Source organism: Cricetulus griseus, assembly GCF_003668045.3.
Source record: "Cricetulus griseus strain 17A/GY chromosome 1 unlocalized genomic scaffold, alternate assembly CriGri-PICRH-1.0 chr1_1, whole genome shotgun sequence".
NCBI classification, from domain to species: domain Eukaryota; kingdom Metazoa; phylum Chordata; class Mammalia; order Rodentia; family Cricetidae; genus Cricetulus; species Cricetulus griseus.
In genome coordinates this window covers 77,797,711-77,818,223 of record NW_023276807.1, presented here as the reverse complement: position 1 = coordinate 77,818,223, position 20,513 = coordinate 77,797,711, and the positions used below count along the sequence as shown (strand labels likewise).

Below are 20,513 nucleotides of genomic sequence, written 5' to 3'. Positions count from 1 at the left end.
TTTAAACTCCCTGTTGAGCCTTAAGGTGCAAAGTTGAGTTGTAGATTCATCAGTTGGGACTGGTCTCCACAATTTGATTGACTCTGGTTTTCTGTAATGATCACTGTATGTTGCAAAGAGAAGTTTTCACAGTAAGGTCTAAGGGCTACATTTACCTACAGGTATGAGGACAGGTATTTAGAATATAACTAGGCATTATGCTGATTTATGAAAGACTTTTAAAAACTATTTTCAGATTCCATAATTAGTGCTAATGCCCGCCACCACCACCCCCCCACGGTTGTTTTTGTTTTGAGGTAAGGTCTTCATATGCAGCTCTGCCAGGCCTGTAACCCACTCTGTAGACCAGGCTAGCCTTGAACTCACAGAGGTTTACTATCTCTGCCTCACCAGTACTGGGATTGAAGGCATGCTCCCACATACCCATCATTGAAGCTTGTTCTTTAAACATTTCCCAAGACCTTTTGGAAACAGCCATTTTTCAAAAAAGTTACTACCTTTGGTGGAAAATGGGTCTTACTGTTTATTTTGGGGTTTTGTTTTGTTTTGAGACAGTATCTCACACTGTTACCTAAACAGGCTGGGAAGTCACTATGTAATGTAGCCCAGATTGTCCTTGAACTCACAGTGGTCATCCTGCCACTGCTTCCTGAATGCTTGAGTTATAGCCATTTGCTATCACACTGATGGGATATAATGGTTAGAAACGACAAATTAACATTATGAAAACTGAATTTTTATGATTTATTTGTATTTATGTTGTGCACAATGCACAAAGTGGATATGGTGTCATATCCATTGTATCTCTGTGTGTGCCATGTATGTGCTGGTGACTGGGAATGCCAGAACCTCGAGGGCAGCAGGAATCCTCTGAAGTTAGAGTTACAGGTGTTGGTGAGCTGCTTGATATAAATGCTGCATGTCCAATTCAGGGCCTTTGGAAGAACAGTGAGCACCCTTAGCTGCTAAGACATCTCTCCATCCCCTGAATTTTAATTAGGCTTTCATTAAATAGAAATATTCAGTCGAGTAACCAAGTTTACTTTGCCTTTTGTGTGTGAGTGTCTGTGTGTGTGTGATCTTACATGACAGAATTCTATGTAAGTGATACCATATCACAAAATTGGGCATAACTGGACTCAGGACATAGCTCAGTTGTTAGAGTGCTTGTGTCACACACATGAAACCTTTGGTTTGATCCCTAGCACTCTACTAAATGGATGTGGTATCACAGGCCTGTAATCCCCCATCTTTGCATGTGGAGACAGGAAGCCCAGTCAGGGTTACAGGAAACTTAAGTCTCAAAATCAGTAATAACAGATGCAAGGAGACAATGAGATTGCTCAGTGAATAAAACCACTTTGCACAAAAGCCTGACAGCTTGAGTTTAATCCTCAGAACCCAGGTTGGAAAGAAAAATATTGATTCCCAAAAGTCCTCTGAGCTCCACGTGTATGCTGTGGCATGGGTATACCTATACACATATATACATCATATACACAAAATTAAAATTTTAAATATGTATATATGTGTACATTTTTACCACTTCTTTTTAAGATGTTTCTATGTAATACTTATCTTTCTGCCTTAGAGACTTGCTTTGAGAAGCAGTGCCTTAGGTTTTCCAAATAGACTCTGGTTTTCTTACAACATATGTTTTGTGTGGTGTTTATACATGATTGTGTATGCATGTATACAACCTTAGAGGCTAACTTTAATCTAGATAATACTTCACAGTTAAGCTCAGAAGCCTGTCTCTTAACATATTCTTGAGCCCATCAAATTGTTAGGCAACACTAAAATATCATGTGTATTTCCATCTGTAATAGGTAAAAACAAATTATTTAGTTATTAATAGGTTAGCAAAAATCCTTTCTGAACATATAAGTTAGTGTTAACTTAATAACTAGATATGAAATATTTGTGATTTTTCTATAAGATTGTTTCCTATGAGTTTCTTGTACTAAAATAGAAAATTCCAACTTGCTTTAGAGTTCTTCACTACTAATTTAAAATCTTAACATTTAAAACTGAAGTATTATATTTTATAGTCTTTGGTACTAGCCTTCTGTCTCAGTGACAAAATACCTGATACAAAAAAGTTGTAAGTAGGAAAAACTTATTTTGCTCACAGTTTCAGAGGTTTCAGTTTATACTGGACTTGCTCCATTGCTTTTTTAAAATAGTTTCTTTTTCTTATGTATATGGGTATTTTTCCTCCATGTATGTCTGGTACTCAAGGAGACCAGAAGAGGGTATCAGATCCCCTGGAACTGGAGTTACCATTGGTAGTAAGTCTCCACATAGGTGCTGGGAACTGAAGCCAGGTGCTCTTAATCACTGAGCCATTTCTCTGGCACCTCCACTGCTTCTTGGCATGTGATGAAGTAACTCTATGGTCAGGAGCATATTGGGGAGCAAAGATGTTCACCTTCTGACATCTGGGAAGCAATGGAAGAGAGTGGAGAAGCACAGATACCAGCTTCCCCCAGAGCAGTGGTCTAGCTGGTTACTTCCTTTAGCCCCCTTCTTGAAACACTACAGACTGGCAGGAATGTAGCTCAGTGATTGAAATACTTGCCTAGTGTGATCAGTACTACAGCCTGATGGGTTTAATCCCCTCTACTACATAATAAGTAAACATTTAAAGTTAAACTAAAGTCTTGTCTAGAGGTAAGGCAAGGTTTCACTATTCATATGTCGCCATGCCTGGCTGCAGTTTCCTCTTCCTTTCTTACTGAAATTTCTAGGCTAATAAAAATTGTATACTACACATTCACTGTAGCCAAGAGTTTCTCAGTGAGATCTCTGTAGTCCTCATTAGTACTTCATAATCACTTCTTCTGCTCTGTCTGCCTTTGTATTTCGAAATACAAATTTGTCTTAACACAGAAGATAAGTGTTGTATATGCAAATTTTATGCAGCTAATAAATTTAACATGGAATGCCACTTGAAATTCTATATGAGAGTCTTAACTTTTACTATTTGAATATTAAAATTATTTTAACCTTAATAAATAGTTGTCTTTTGATTTAAAATATTTTGTCTGTTAAGTATTTAATATGTTGGTTTTGTGATTTAATTTTCTCTAGGTTGAAATTCTTGAAAATGAAATTATTCAAGAAAAACGAAGTCTTCAGAATTGTCAAAATTTAAGCAAGGATCTAATGAAAGAGAAAGCTCAGCTTGAAAAAACAATTGAGACATTGAGAGAAAATTCCGAGAGGCAGGTTCGTGTATTTCTCACTTGGTTGTGTTAAAGTAAATGTTTATACACCACTACAAGGAAACCAACTAGCACTTTTTAGATTTCAGACTGACTGTAATAGCTTCCTTTATGTATAGTTTTGCTTCTGCTGTTTCACTGTAAACTGAAGTCTGTTACAGTTCAAAATTTCAAGTCATCCAATGTATCCAGCTATTTCTAAAAGTTAGCAATCTGTAAAGTCTGAGTTGTCTATACTTCTGAGTAGTGTCATGAAATCTGGTCCCATTCCAGGTGATGCACATGAATGGTTATTTTGCACACAAGTTTCTCCTTGTATATCCACTGCCTGCCTATTACTGCTGTCACAGTGTTTTCATTCAGGTCATCCTGACTTCACTTGATAATGGTCCTAAGTTGCAAAAATAGTAATACTAGCATTTCGATATGTCAAGGAAACTAGTAAGTGCTTCCTTAAGATGAGAAGTTTAAAGTTTTCCACATAGTAAAGAAAGGAAGAATATATACAGGGCTATGATAAAATTATTGTTAGTCTCTTACTGTGCCTAATAAATGATCAACAGTGTGTGGAAACAAAACAGTACATACAGACTCAGAACTCTTTGCAGTTTCAGGTTGTCTGTGGGGGATCTTGAAATATATTTTGTCTGGTTAGGGAGGAACTGCTATACCATTGTACATATTCTATACCATAATTTTAGAAAATTGGAAGAGAAGCTTAGAAAAATGTAAATTGCCAGTTTACTTAATAACAATTGATTATAAATGTTCTTCAGTTCCTGTGCTTTTCACATGTCTGTAGAATAGCCCTGCAGATTTTAAAGACAAGTTGGAGAATGCACAGTACTCCCTCCATGGTAACAAGGAAGGAGTGAGATGGCAACAAACATCTTGAAACTCAGAACAGGTTATGCTACAAATTGGATGGATTTGTTTTTAGATGGACTAGGTCATTTTGTTGTTTATATGTTACTCAGTTAAAATTTCCTTTCACAAATGATTACACACACAAAAACAAATAAGGTACACATACTTACCAAGGACCCACCTTATGTAGGCAAAATAAAGATTATTTGATGAAAATTAAAACCTTGTGTCTTTAAGGATATTTGAAGTAGATTAAGTCTTAAATAATCCGAACATCATTTTAATTGTAAATACTTGATTCTTAGATATTCCTTTAGATTGTTAAGTCCCTGAAAACATGAACTTAGTGGTCTGAAAGTGCATCTACAAGGTGGTCTTTCAGAAAACATTGTCATGTTAAAAATAGTGAGCCATATACTCCAGTACCCATGTTCTTTTCTTGTTAGTTTTTGATAGCTTAAAGACTATGCTTATGCATTGTAATTTTACATTTTCTTCTTTTTTTCAATTAGATTAAAATACTGGAGCAGGAAAATGAACATCTGAACCAAACAGTGTCTTCCTTACGACAGCGATCCCAGATTAGTGCTGAGGCAAGAGTGAAGGACATTGAAAAAGAAAATAAGATTCTCCATGAATCTATCAAAGAAACAAGTGGAAAATTAAGCAAGATGGAATTTGAAAAAAGACAAATGAAAAAAGAATTGGAGCATTATAAAGAAAAAGGAGAGCGAGCAGAAGAACTTGAAAATGAGTTGCATCATCTTGGAAAAGAAAATGAATTGTTACAGAAGAAGATAACTAATTTAAAAATTACTTGTGAAAAAATTGAAGCATTGGAACAAGAAAATTCGGAACTAGAAAGAGAAAATAGAAAATTTAAAAAAACTTTGGATAGCTTTAAAAACCTTACTTTTCAGTTAGAATCCCTAGAAAAAGAGAATTCCCAACTTGATGAGGAAAACTTGGAACTGCGAAGGAACGTGGAGTCTCTGAAGTGTGCAAGTGTGAAAATGGCCCAGCTCCAGCTGGAGAACAAAGAGCTAGAGAGCGAGAAGGAACAGCTCAAAAAGGGCCTGGAGCTCATGAAAGCCTCTTTCAAGAAGACTGAACGCTTGGAAGTTAGCTACCAGGGGCTAGACACAGAAAATCAAAGGCTACAGAAAGCTCTAGAAAATAGCAATAAAAAAATACAACAATTAGAGAGTGAGCTACAAGACTTAGAGATGGAAAATCAAACATTACAAAAAAACCTAGAAGAATTGAAAATATCTAGCAAAAGACTTGAACAACTAGAAAAAGAAAATAAATCATTAGAGCAAGAGACATCTCAACTTGAAAAGGATAAGAAACAATTGGAGAAGGAAAATAAGAGACTCCGGCAACAAGCAGAAATAAAAGATACCACGTTAGAAGAAAATAATGTAAAAATTGGAAATTTGGAAAAAGAAAACAAAACTTTATTTAAAGAAATTAGTGTATATAAAGAATCCTGTGTTCGTCTGAAAGAATTAGAAAAAGAAAATAAGGAGCTTGTAAAAAGAGCAACTATTGATATTAAAACTCTGGTTACATTACGTGAGGTAAATATATTCACCTAAACTTAAGCAAACATTTTTTATATTTGTAGCCCATGTTTTATTGAACCCACTTTTAACTTGTATCATCTTTCCTATACTTCAGTAAAATTTTGGAATTAGAACTAGAAACAATTTCTAACTGTCCTATTTAGATGAAAAGTTTAAATTACATTTAAAAATTAATTGGAGTAAGTGTTTTTACCAGGAACTTGGCTAAAGAGTCCCATGCAGAGTATATTCAAGTAAATTGATACGATTTTCATAACCAATCATTTAAATACTATCTATCTTTCATAATAACGAATAAGTTCAGAAATATTAACTTCCTCAGAATCACAGAGTTAATAAAAGAATTGAATTTCTGCTCGAAATTTTAGATCTTTCAAACTCCAAAGCGCTGTGACTTTTTTTTTTAGAAGCCTGAGCATGAAAATCAGGTTCAACTTAAACTGCAACACTGAACTATTGAGAATTCTGACATTTCTAAAATTTGGTGACATCTCCTGTAATACTTGCTACATCAGAAATATGTCAGAATGGAGTCTATGCTCAGTTTAAAGTATGGGGATGGATGCTGGCATGAGGACAGGGTTGGTTATTTTACAGTTCTGTGTCTGAATTTCTTCTTTGAGGCCTTAAGAAGGAACTTGCCAATATGAGCAACATGCCAATAAAAAATGTTGCTAGTTCTTGAGATCAGTGTGTTAGGCCTCTTCCTTCTACCACAAGAAAAGAGGTTTGTCCTAGTGGAAGGGTGTTGTATCTTATGTAAGTTCATAGGAACAAATTGCACATAAGTTTCTGTGCTTCATTAAAGCCCTTGAGTATGTTGGAGGTTCCTTACTGTTTTCAAATCCATCTTGTGTGTTTACCAGGACAGACTTTCTTATCATTTTATAACACAGCATTAGAAAGAAGTAGCAGCACAAGGAAACAGTTTATTTCCAATCATTTTTTTTGCAAACAAATAATGTGAACAAGAAGACATTATTAAGAAATGTTGGGGCCACTTCTTGGTAATAAAAGTGTCAGTGACCTTTCTTATCTGGGTGAAATTATGTCTTCAATTTAGTAATTAGAATCTTGACTGAACTTTCTTTTCTTGACATTTGAGTGAGTTGTTCATTCTTTTTTAAAATAAGGACTTAGTGAGTGAAAAATTGAAGACACAACAAATGAACAATGACCTTGAAAAATTAACGCATGAGCTTGAGAAGATAGGTTTAAATAAAGAGCGGCTCTTACATGATGAACAAAGTACTGATGACAGGTGAGTACTGTGTGTGTTTAGCAAATAGCTGGAGTTTTTATCTGGGGAAATTTTCCCCAGACAATAATATCTTCCTGTTTCTGGTTCCTTCCTTCTTTTAGAGAAAGTTCTGTAAGAACAGAAAGAATTGAATAAAGACAACCCAATAAGTATAATAAAACCATTTATATAAAAGCAAGATGGGAAAAGTGACAGAAAATGCCTTTGAGAGTAGAATGAAGAACCAACAAACAAAACATTCCTTCCAGGAAATAAGCAGTTAGCTAAGCATTTTGTTTTTCATTTGGTTAAGTGCCGCAGTTTTTGTTTTGTTTTGTTTTGTTTTGTTTTTTTTATTTTGTTGCCAAACATGGACTGGAAGGGGAGAAAATATAAACAAAAGAAAATACATATTCAGATACAATTAATGTCTGAAAATGATGTGGACAAACAGTATAAAAAGTACTCTTGAACTTTTAAAATGGTTAATACAGATTTCTTTTAAAATTTCTGTTTTTCCATGTTAATCATAGTTTTTTTAATTAGAATTAATCTGATTTTGTTTTGGTTTTCGAGACAAAGTTTCTCTGTGCAGCCCTGGCTGTCCTGGAACTTGTTCTGTAGACCAAACTTACAGATATCCACCAAGTAGTCTTTTATTTAGTATCCAGTGGGCCATATGTTTCAGCTAGACTAGATGCCTACTCTTAAGAATACTGTTTTGTGGGCCAATAAGAATTCTCAGTAGGTAGAGAGAGGCTCCTTAGGCCAAGCCTGGTAGCCTGTAAGCTTAATTTCCACATGGTAGAAGGAGAAAACCAGCTCTTGCAAGTTTTCTTTTGACCTCCATGCACATGCTATGGCACGCATTCTCCTACACATGTTCACACCTGTGTGCACACATAACATAGACACAAGGAAATGTAATTAAACTTTTTCTATAAGAATATTATTCAGCCAGGTGATGGTGACTCGAACCTTTATCCCAGCATTCCGGAGGTGGATCTCTGTGAGTTAGAGACCAGCCTGGTCTACAAGAGCTAGTTCCAGGACAGCCTCCAAAGCCCAGAGAAACCCTGTCTCGAAAAGCAAATATATATATTGATTTCTGAGGCTGGGGGATGACTCAGTGGATAAAGCCCTCACTTTGCAATCATGACGACCAGAATAAGAATCTCCAGAACTTACATGAAATCCAAGTGGACACAGTGGACACCTGTAATCCCCAGGGCAACTAAAATTGTCCATTTCCTGGTTCATCAAGAGACTGAGCCTCAGTGCATAAGAGTGATCCAGGAAGACACTATATGTCAACTGAAGCTTCCACTAGCATACATGTGAACATGGATAATCACACCATACACGCAGAAAGAAAATAAAAAGAATGCTGTTTTTAAAAATGGTGTTTTATGTAGAATAAATTTTAATGCATTGATACCATTATATTGAACTTAGGACCCCTGGAAGAGCAGCCAGTGCTCTTAACCGCTGAGCTACCTCTCCAGCCCCTGATACCATTATATTGATACATCTTATATTTATTATTTACTATTCTAGCTTTGACATTTTATTTATATATACTAATATGTACAAATTAGGAAGAATTAATGCTTATTATTTGGCATTTAACAATGTAGTTTTGAAACTAGTCAGTAGGTTGATAATTTAAATGGTCAGCTCTGTAAAACAAAGAAATAATTTTAGGTATTTTGTTACTCATAAGTCAGGTAACTAGGAGCATAGAGATGGCACAACAGCCAAAAAATACTTGCTGCAGCTGGGCAGTGGTGGTGCACACATTTAATCATAGCACTCTAGAGGCAGAGGCAGGTGAATCTCTGAGTTCCAAGCCAGCCTTGTCTACAGAGGGAGCTCCAGGACAACCAGGACTACACAGAGAAACCTGTCTTGAAACAAAACGAGCAACAAAAATACTTGTTGCTCTTGCAGAGGACAAGGTTTCTATTCCCAGTACCATGTGGTTGTTCATAACCATCCCTAACTCTGGTTCCAGGGTTCTAATCCTTTCTCTGACATTTGTGGGCACTAAGCATGGATGCAAGTGCATAGACATATATTCAGGCAAAACATACCATAAAAATAAATAAATCTTTAAAAGTATTTAAAATTTAATAATAAGTCAGGCAACTATTATTAAAATAACTTCCTGAGGAAATTCTTTATTCACTTTAGTCAGAGTGTTAATTGCCAATTTAATTAACTTTTTTTTTCTTTTTTTTTTTTTTTTTTGGTTTTTTGAGACAGGGTTTCTCTGTTAGCTTTGGAGCCTATCCTGGCACTCGCTCTGGAGACCAGGCTGGCCTCGAACTCAGAGATCCGCCTGCCTCTGCCTCCCGAGTGCTGGGACTAAAGGCGTGCACCACCAACACCCGACCTTAATTAACTATCTTAATACAGATTCTAAATGTATATCATTTTTATCCAGATTACTTACTGTTTATAAAACACTATATTTTGTGTTGTTGGTAAAGCATGTTTTGACCTAGTGACATTTTCATGAAAACTTTTTGAGCCAAATTTAGATGGGCCCTTCTTAGGGCTTGTCACCTCTTCTGAAGACTTAATTCATACAGGAAGCCAGTATTGATTCTTAGAACAATTTAAAACCTGCAAGTAAGATGTAATAACATTCATTATCCTACATTTGTTTATTATTATTATTACTTTTGGTTTTCCAAGACAGTGTTTCTCTATGTAGTCCTGGCTGTACTGGAACTTGATCTGTAGACCTAGCTGGTCTCGAGCTCACAGAGATCCACCTGCCTCTGCCTCCCTCGTGCTGGGATTAAAGGTGTGTACCACATGTTTGTTTATATAATGAAATCTTTGGAGATTAAATTTGGGGAAAACAGAAAGGAGAGTCATGTCTTAAGCCACTAAATCATCTTCTTTTTTTTTAGCTAGTAAGTAAGCTTTTATGTTGCAAATAAAATAGACACTCATGGGTACAAATGCTTTTAGTCTATCATCTTTTCCATCTTGGAATTTATGTCTGTCAGTTTCAAGTGATGTTCCTAATTCCTTTGTTACTCTTGTCTTTCTAATTAATGTCACTACCATTTGAAGATAAAGCTATTACTAAGGTAGTTTCTTTCTTACCATTAGAGCATAAATAGGTTAATGGTGGGATAAAATGTGTAAATACATAAAAAATTAAGCCATTGCTGTAGTTGTGAGCAGATGTGATTGCTTTTGTCTCTTTATCCTATTTTCCTCTTAACTATAGTTGTTTCTTGGAATTTATATTTTCAGGAATTTTATCTGCTCACCTGAGATTTTTATTTTTCTCTCCTTACTGTACAACATTTCCAGAACTGTCTAAAGTGATTCAGACATTAAAAATTAAACACAGGCAAAATCAAACTTAGTAGATGTATTAAACATCGTTGTAGAATCAATCCAACAGCAAAATGAATGGGGTTTGTTCTTTTTATTCATGAAACTTAAAATCTTTTCAGGCAGAAAATGTAAAAATTAATTATAGGTGCTGAAAAGATGACAATATAGCTAAGCGTACTTGCTACATTTACAGAGGACCCAGGTTTGGTTCTCAGCACCCCTGTTGTATGTTCCTTTTGGCCTCTGCAGGCACCTGAACATGTGGCATATACACAGTAATGCATATAAATAAAAATAACTCTTAAAATGTTAATTACAGTAACAGGCAGGATGGTGTTGTGGAATATTTGTTCACACTGATACTCCAAGGCTGCCAATAAAGTTTTGCCTTAAATCAGAGAAGTGGGGGAGAGGTCACGAGTGACATATCCCCTCTCCCTCCTTCCTTGATCCAAAAAGCCTGCCAATCTTTCTAAGCCCCTCCATACTACTTCTTGTGTCTCTATCTATATCCTGGGTCCTCCAAACCTCTATGGCTAATTCTGGTCAGATAGTTCCTAACTCTGCCCTCTGATTCAAGGTAAACTTTATTACCAGTCTCATAATGTCAGTGTAAACAAATATCCTGCAACATTTCCCCCTTTTGTCTAAATAAAAAGGAAGCTGGGTGGTGCTGGTGGTGGTGGTGGTGGTGACACACCCCTTTAATCCCAGCACTTGGGAGGCAGAGGCAGGTGGAGGATCTCTGTCTACAGTCTGGTCTACAGAGAGAGTGCCAGGATAGGCTCCAAAGCCACAGTGAAACACTGTCTCGAAAACAAACAAACAAAAAACATTTTCTTAGATAAACAACTTAGGCTCTTAAGTATCTCAACCTTATACACTTTACATTTCTTTGGAAGATTCTTTTCTGAATTTGGTAACAAGGAAAACTTGTACCTATAACTATCTTGTCTTCAACCCCATCATAGACCCAAGAAGGATATATTACATAAGTAAACACGAAGTGCAAAGCAAGCAACTTCCAAAACTATAGAGACATCTGGCTGCCTAAACAGTTACCCAAAGGTTCCTCTGCAATATTGGGGCATCTGTCTTCAGCCTACAGGCCTAGCATATCTGGCAGACTTTTCTGTGAAGCAGGAATTTTGAAGGTCTGTCCTACCTTGTCTTGGCAAAGTTCAGCAGTCACCTTCTTTTATGCCCTGCTTGTTCACTTTGGATAGCATACTGTCAGCAGTCAAGAAAAGGGCAGTTTCTTGCCCAGTGGCTCATTGCCACAATGAAAGCAAATTCTATGTGGAGGTTCTTTTATGTCCATCATGCTTTTTTGAAGTAAATTGGTGCTGACAGTAGCAGATGTGTCTTGCTCTCATGAAAAGCCTGTATTATTACAACATCTTAAAGCCATATTCTGTAAATCTCTGAAATGTTTGAAGACTATTTGTTTAAAATGTATGTTTGCCCTTGAACATACCTACATGATTATAAGTTTGATTATTATAGATGACTAACTACTAACCTGTATTTCTTTATTATCCTAAATAGTTTATAATAATAGTTTACAGGGACTAGAACTTTACATTACATTTTTAAATGAGCTTTATCATTTTTAAATACAGTGTGCTTTATCAAAAACAACCTTAAATTTGTGTCAGTATGAGATTAATAGTTTAAAAGTAGATTCACTAATATACCCTTTTATTCTATCATCCCTATATCTCCAGCTTTTTTCTTTTCAGAAAGAGCCCCTGAATCTAATCTCCTTTGCTTAGTTTCTTTCCTGACTATGACCAATAACAACTTGCAAGCAACCCCCTGAAACGATTATAAACATCCATAATCCACCAAAAACCACCCACTCCCCCTCTTGGGAATGTGGTCCTCAAGTTCTCTAGACTGCTTCCTGTTGTTTTGGGGTGATGGCATCTTTAGGGGACCCTGAGAAAACTAAGATAAATGTCAAGTCCTGGGAGAGCTAGTTGTTGTCTAGTTTCCATGTAATGGGAGTGTGCAGGGCTTATCTGAAGTTCTGACTGGAGTAGTGTATGAGGCTGGACCATCTTAGTTAACCACATTGAAGTTGTCATGAGCAGTTTGTATCCCACAGCTAATCTTTGGGTGGTGTTTGTCAGCTTAGTGGCATTACCACAATCCATATGGATTCATCCTTGGGGGCAGGGGAGCATCATCTTCTTAGAGACCTCAAAGGTCACTGTCAGGAATGGTCACAGTTCACTGCAGAAAACTTAAAACATTTTCAGTGTCATATGCAGCAGATCTCTGAAAGGTTAAAGGACCACAATCTGTTAAATACATCCAGGTTACAAAACTTAGTTCCTAGTTACCTGCTTCAGTCTCAAGCCTGATGAAGCTTATTTCTAGAATTAGTACTCTATATGATCATTATAATATCACAACAGAAAGTTTATAGATATATAATAATCTTATAAATTTTATCCTAAGAAAGGTTTTAAAGAGTCAAAACCAAAGAATTATGAGATTAGTGACAATAGAATAGTCCCTTAGTTTGGTTTCCTGTTCCATACCAGGTGGCTCTTCTGACATGAGACAGAGATTTTGGGTTTTCCTTTAACACGCATGCTTGGTAAAGGAGAAAGCCACACCTTAACTCCAAAGCCAGCTTTAATTTTTAATTGAATTGAGACTGCAAAAATAGCATTACATGTTGTAGAGAAGAGCAGAAACAAACATTTGGGAAGATTTATTAAATATTGTCATGTTGGAAATGTGCTGTGCCATTAAGCCAATTTATTCTCTTTCTTGAGACATTTTTCTCTTGATGATTCGTCTTTCTTTCGGTGTCTCATTTGTCCAGTGATTTTGTCTTTAGATTCGTGTGAGGATACTGAGGTAGGGTCTTGTGTAACTCAGACTAGTTTTTTTTTTTTTTTTTAAGATGCATTTATTTATCATATATATTCAGTGTTCTGCCTGTATATAAACTGCAGGCCAGAAGAGGGCACCAGATCTCATTACAGATGGTTGTGAGCCGCCATGTAGTTGCTGGGAATTGAACTCAGCACCTCTGGAAGAGTAGCCAGTGCTGTTAACCACTGAGCCATCTCTCCAGCTCCTCAGACTAGTTTTTAACTGATGATTTTGCTGGTGATGACCTTGAACTCTGCTCCTGATGCTCTTGCTTTCACCTCTCAGGTGCTGGGATTACAAGCATGCACCAGCATACTCAGCTCTCTCTTTGGGTTCTTTAGTTATAAGAATCGCATTAACCAATATCTTTATTTTACTATATACTCTGAAATTGTTATGCAACTGTGAAGACCTGAGTTTGCATCATTAGTACCCATGTAGAAAGCTGGGTATATGTATGTGTGCCTGCAACATTGGATTGGGTCAGAGATTAGGGACTGTACAACAGGAGGACCAGGAAGACCTCAATGATGTGATGGCCATCCTGCTTGGCTGAAAAACAAACTCCAGGTTCACTGAGAGGCCATATCACGGACCATGACATCGACAGAAAAGGATACCCCCTTCTACCCATGGCACATAAATGTGTGTGTGTGTGTGTGTGTGTGTGTGTGTGTGTGTGTGTGTGTGTGTATATATATATATATATATATATATTATATATATATATGCATATATCATATATGCACAGATTTTAAAACTACTTAATAACTGACTTATGCATTCTAAGATATTGTAAAGTAACTAAAATATTGGTATTCTTGTCTATCTGACTCTTACCATGATGTGCCATGAGTATAGCATTGTCTTTTTTACTGTCTAAAAGCAGCCAGTATTGAGGTGCTTTATTTTTCTCTGTTTTGTTTGGTCTCACTGTGTAGCCCTGACTGGACTAGAACTCTCTTTATAGGCTAGGCATTCCTGTGCCTTCCAAGTGTTGGACTAAAAGGTGTATGTCACCATGTCCAGCTTACATTGAGTTTTAAGTCTTAACTGCTCATATTGACCATTACATAAAAATGCATACATACTAATATCACTGACATATGTGTGATACTAAGGATACATCGACTTTTTTTTCTGTTTTAGTCTTATAAAACTGGACCTAATATTTGGGGATTTAGCTACTCAGTTTCCCATATTTGAGTATTAATCGTTCTTTTGGTAGTCTCGGCAGTAATTCAGAGTTCTGTTTACTTACTAAAGTTTGTTCTGTAACCATCACAAAGAGGAAGATAACAAACATGAAGGCTTATACATCTCACTTAATACATTAATGTTGTAGTCACAGCTTGTCTCTAAAAGTGTTTGGATATCTAGTGACAAACTATATTACTCTTGTGATAGTAGGTACAAACTTTTGGAATCAAAATTAGAATCTACTCTTAAGAAGTCCCTTGAAATAAAAGAAGAAAAAATTGCCGCTCTAGAAGCTCGGTTGGAAGAATCTACAAATTACAATCAACAATTGCGTCAAGAACTTAAAACGGTAAGTTTTTTTTTCTTTCAAAATTGCTCTGTAAGTGCTTGAACAGAAAAACAAAGAGAAAACAAAAACTCAGATGTATTTATGTTAGTATTTCATTCTGTTTCATATATTTGAGAGTATACTTAAACAAATGTTTGTAACAGGAAATGCTACAATTTACTCAATGTTTTCAAGTATGTAATAGTCCCTCTTACAGATGATACCTTTCTGTGGTGCATTTTTCCTGTTGAGCCTCCAGGTAAATTTTAATTGATGAAGATATGAATCTGAAGACAAAGAGGACAGCCATAGGTATGGTATAGGGAAAGCAGCTAATGATGCTATCTAGATCTGTTTTCTTGTGAGATTTGGAATTATTGAGTGAAGTTAAACACTGTTTTTACAAAACTGACTAAATTGAAATATAAAGGACCCACCTGTTTGCAAGCAATAGTGAAGAGTTTCATTCTGTTTTAGTCTTCCCTTTTCAATCTCCTCATTACTCCAGTGGTTGTCTTTTTCTATTTTTTCTAGACAGGCTCTCTTGTAGCAAGGGTTGGCCTTAAAGTTATCATGCAGCCAAGGATAGCCTTGAACTGATCATCCTACATCTTTCCTAAGCACAGGGATTGTAGCAGTGTTCCACATGACACACAGATGGAGTGATAAGACTACTATAGACCACATTTAGATCTATTCTGTTCAGGAAATACAAGTAGATATCTAGGCAGTGTTAGGTGTCTCTCCATATAATTATGTGAGATGGATTTTTAATTTTTTTTCATTTTTATTTGTATTTACACACACATTCACTCTCTCTCTCTCTCTCTCACACTCTCACACACACATACACACACACACACACACACACACACACACACACACACACACACTTTCACACATACGGGGATGGGACACATCATGCCTGTTGCCTATGGGGGGGAGGGTCAAAGGACAACTTGTGGGAGATATCTCCTTTCTACTATGTGGGTCCTGGGGATCAAACTCAGATTATCAGGTTTGGCAGCAAGCACCGTGAACTACTGAACTATCTTGCTGGTCCATGAGACATATATTTGTACGAGATTTTGGTTGGAGCAAAACAGAAGATTTACACTATAGTAGGAGAGAACTGCCCTGGTTTTGAGACTTGATGCTTCAAGGCAGTCATACATTTAAAATCTCCAAAATGTACATATTTATTGTAAGAGTTTCTGCCTGTAGAGAAATCCAGTGATCTTGCTTTCTAGTAGGTAATTAGTTTTCCTATTCCAGATAGTCTACCAATCATTGGTCTCCCCCACCCCATAAACATTGTTGCTTAATATTCCAATATTCTAGTTTTACTATGCTTGTAGAGCAGCTGTTCTCAACCTGTGAGTCACAGCCCCTTTGGAGGTTACATATCAGATGTGCTGCATATCATATATTTATATTACAATTCATAAGAGCAAAACTAGTTATGAAGTAGCAATGAATTAAGTTTATGGTTGGAGGTCACCACAACATTAAGAACTATATATTAGGAAGATTGAGAACCACTGTTCTTGAGAAAGTTAACCAAATTTGAGTTTCTACAGCAGAAAGGGGAGAGTATTTGTTCACCATATACCTACAGCATCTTTCCTGGTATTTGTCACAGATTTTGCTATCATACACTGGTTCAGAGTTCTGCATAAATAATTATCAGCTTTATGTCTTGAATTTTGTACTCTGTTAAACAATATCAGGAGGTTACAAATAATGATACCTTCATGAAACTATTCAGCAAGAAAATAAGTAGGTTTGTGCATGAGTTGTTTTTTTTGTGTGTGTGTTTTAAGTCTAAATACTAGAGATATCAGATTTCATCACAGTCTTTACTTCAGCCATTTTGCAAAATGGCTGTAAACTGACTTACTCCTGTATACATGAATTCAAATGGAATTGTACTTTTCTAAGCTTTCAGTACCATACATGAAGAGACAGATTACTTGAAAATAGATTCTGAAGTTTAGACATAAACAATGTAAACTATGGCATAAAAATATAAAAGGGAATTTTAAAAATCCAAAGGAAGGCAGAAAGAAACAGAAAAAAGTAGAGATTAGACACATAGGAAATAAATACTAAAAGGGAAGTTTTAAACCAGATTATAACAATTTACTGTAAAAAGGTATAAACATCCCCCATTAAATCAGAGATAATTATGTTCAATGGAAAAGTAAAACCTATTGAAATGCCACCTGCAAGAAATTTTGATGAAAAATAATATATTGCTATAACACTAGTCAAAAGGAAGCTATTGTGTATGAAGATTAGTTTTATAGCAGTGACTTAGCTAAAAATTATAAAATGATCATTTTAGCTCTATGAAACAGCAAGATTAAATATTCTTTTTTTAAAAAAAGATTTTATTTATTTATTATGTATACAGTCTTCTGCCTGCATGCATATCTCATTCAAGGCGGTTGTGAGCCACCATGTGGTTGCTGGGTATTAAACTCAGAATCTCTCCAGCCCAAGATTAAATATTCTTATGTCTAACAATAGCTTCAAACTATGTCTATGTTGTTAGAACTACAAGGAGAATGACCTGTCCACAATTATAGTTAAAGGAATTAATACCAATCTCACATTAAAAATTATTTAGTAAATAAAGGATGTTTATAGATGACCTTCACTGAGCATCATCCTTAATGATAAACGACTGTGTACTTTTAGAAGAAAAACAAAGACATTGCTCTCCCTATTTCTATTATACACTGTGGTTGTTGATCTTAATGTATTAGAACAAGGAAAAGAAATGCCTTTTTTAAATAAAAAAAAAAAGGTTTTGTTTTTGTGTATATTTTTGTGGGTGTATGTGTGGGTGCCTGTGTCTAATGTTTTTAACGTGAGAGCAGTTGAGGAATATACCTCTGGTCTATACATGTGTACACAAGCAAACACCTATACACATATATAACAAATTAATTAAAAACTGGAAATAGAACTGGGCGTTGTTGGCGTACACGTTTAATCCCAGCACTCGGGAGGCAGAGGCAGGTGGATCTCTGTGAGTTCGAGATCAACTACAAGAGCTAGTTCCAGGATAGCCTCCAAAGCTATAGAGAAACCCTGTCTTAAAAAAAAAAAAAAACTGGAAATAGCCCAGTGACCCTCAGCTGATAATTAAATAAGGAAATTTTGGCATAGTCATATAGTAAAAGACAGTACAATGTTAGAAAAGGGGGGAAGTATTGATATATTTAACATATTAGTAAAGATTAAAATATGCTTAGAAAAATGTACATAAAAATTACATATTGTGTAATTACATTTTATATGAAATTTTAGAGCATGCAAAACTATATTGGGTGAAAAAAAAGTAAAACAATTTTGTCTTAAGTAGTGATCCTTCCAGTGATAGAACTCCTCTTACCATGTTAAGTCACATGGGTACATGTTATTCTGAAAAATAGACTATTTCTTGTAATCAGTGCATTAGAAACTATATATAGATCATACCTCAGTTCTTAAAGGTTATACTATCTTTGATAAACACTAAAAATTTGAATTTACAATATAACTTGTAATACTATTTTAAACTTTAACTTAATGGACTTTAAATTTTAAATTGAGTCTGCATTGCTTAATTGATTTCATGTGTGAATATAAGGATTTTGATTAATGATATGTAAACTAAAGGAACACATGAACCAATTATAACTCAGAAATCTTGAATTTTATTTCCAGCTCTATTTTTGGTTGTCATTTTCCACTCTTGTTATCAAGCACAATTGAACTTTTTTTTGCAAAACAAAAACAAAATAGTATATACCTGATATGACAGTTTTCTTATGTTAACTCTCTTTAATATTGCATATGACCACAGCTTTGTAAACCTAGAAAATAGGAATATCCAACATCACTGGCCAAACTTACATTCCATTCCATCTTGACTTTTTTTTATTTTAATCATTTTGTAACTCACTAATAGTAATGCTAATTTACTGCTGAATTAAAGGTTCCCCTTAAGTTTTGTACAACATGAACTATTTTAATCATTTCTGCCCTTAATATAAACTATGGTGCTAATTTTTTTAATGTACTATAAATATCTAAAATAACTGGCAAGTCAAGATAAGTATAGTAGTAAATTTGAACCAAATTGGGGCTAAAGAGAGAGCTCAACAGTTGAGAGTATATACTGTTCTTTGAGAGCATCTGAGTTTGGTTCCCAGCACCCACATTAGGTGAACCACAACCACCTGTAACTTCAACTCCAGGAGATCTGAAGCCTCTGGCCTTTGCGGGTTCCTATACTCAAATGCACAGTCACACACACAAAATATTTAAAAATAACATATTTCGGGTAGGGAGATGATAGCTCAGCAGCCACTGACAGCTCTTCCAGAGACCCTGGATTCAATTCCTAACATGCACATGGCAACTCACAACTGTTCATAGCTCAAGTTCCAGGGGATCCTACACCCTCTTCTGTTCTTGAGAGGCACTGCGTGCACGTGGTGTACACACCTTCATGAGGCAAAACATTCATACATAGAATTTATTTTTAACCTTAAAAAGAAAGCTTGAAAATAATTATAGAGAGGTGTTAAATTTGACAGTTTTGATCATAGGAGATGATCAAGTTTTTTCATGTTAATAGCAGTTCAAGCCTATGTGTTACTCAGTGTGTCCTAGTGTTATTGCAGCCTACTTTAAGTCAGTTTGAGGCCTGATGTGGTGGCTGACATCTGTAGTCTTAGCACTTAATAGGTGATAGAAAGTGGGATCCAGAGTTCAAGGCTAGCCTGAGGTTATGTGAGTCCTGTCTCAAAACAACAAGCAAGAGAGTCAACTCACAGTTGTATATGTGAACGGGGTTTGGTGTAATGTTTCTGTATGTGCATATTACCCAAGAATGTGTTCTTACAAAGACTGCTAAGACCCATGCTCATTACCCGTAGGAGCACTCAGAGGAGCCAAGTATCTTTTCATTCCTCTAGAATAATATATGTTACAGTAATTTTATAACACAGGGTCTTCTTTTACTATTTATTTGTATTTATAAGTATGTGTATGTATGTTGTGGGAGTCCTGGAGCTGGAGTTATAGGTGGTTGTGAACTGTCCAAACTTGGGTTCTCTGGAAGTGCAAGAAGTACTCTTAGCCACTGAACCACCTCTCCAGCCTCCACATTTGCATTCCAAAAAGCTTTTGATCACAGTAATGGTAATCACACATTCATCACTTTTTAAAATATGTATCTGTCATATTCACCAGACCAATACAGACCAAAATAATTGAGAAATATAAAAATCTTCGTGATTTTTTCTTCCCATTAAAGTAATTTAAATAATTTTAGGTGAAAAAAAATTATGAAGCTCTCAAACAGAGACAAGATGAGGAAACGATGGTGCAGAGCTCCCTTCCTGTCTCTGGGGAAGATAACAGATGGGAGCGAGAAAGTCAAGAAACGACCAGAGAGCTCCTGAAAGTTAAAGACAGGTTAATTGAAGTAGAAAGAAATGTAAGTATTTAAAATTCTTAGTAGGAATTTAAAACTCTGCAGAAATAATAAATTGTTGGATATATTTATCTTTCATAAATTTATTTTGTACTTTCTTGTCTAGTTTATCATATAAAAATCTAAATATAGTATGCTTCGCTCTTTATCCTCCTGTAAGTCAATCACAAGCTTAATCAGTGCTCCAACCATCTGCAAAACCAGTATCATGTAGACACTGTTATCAAGTTCTTCTGCCAGCTTAAGGTGTGGCCTTTAGGTTTAAACACATTTGCCTCTACATACCTTTCAGGGTGACTTGGGGCAAAGACTTCTT

At 35.7% G+C, this 20,513-nt stretch overlaps 1 protein-coding gene across 10 annotated transcripts in view; it reads left to right on the top strand.

The window, feature by feature from the left end:
• Ccdc88a (coiled-coil domain containing 88A) overlaps positions 1 to 20,513 on the top strand; it is a 153,362-nt gene that overhangs the window by 104,912 nt on the left and 27,937 nt on the right. For 8 of the 10 annotated variants that reach the window (XR_003479645.2, XM_027387969.2, XM_027387967.2 and 5 more), the window contains 5 exons: positions 3,094 to 3,231; positions 4,607 to 5,677; positions 6,817 to 6,944; positions 14,583 to 14,724; positions 20,036 to 20,200. Coding sequence is in view for 9 of the 10 variants with exons in the window: in XM_027387969.2 (XP_027243770.1) it covers positions 3,094 to 3,231; positions 4,607 to 5,677; positions 6,817 to 6,944; positions 14,583 to 14,724; positions 20,036 to 20,200 (1,644 nt within the window). In the remaining variant the exon portion in view is untranslated. The remainder of the gene's footprint in view (positions 1 to 3,093; positions 3,232 to 4,606; positions 5,678 to 6,816; positions 6,945 to 14,582; positions 14,725 to 20,035; positions 20,201 to 20,513) is intronic. The other 2 variants (XM_027387968.2, XM_027387962.2) reach the window with 1 other exon arrangement.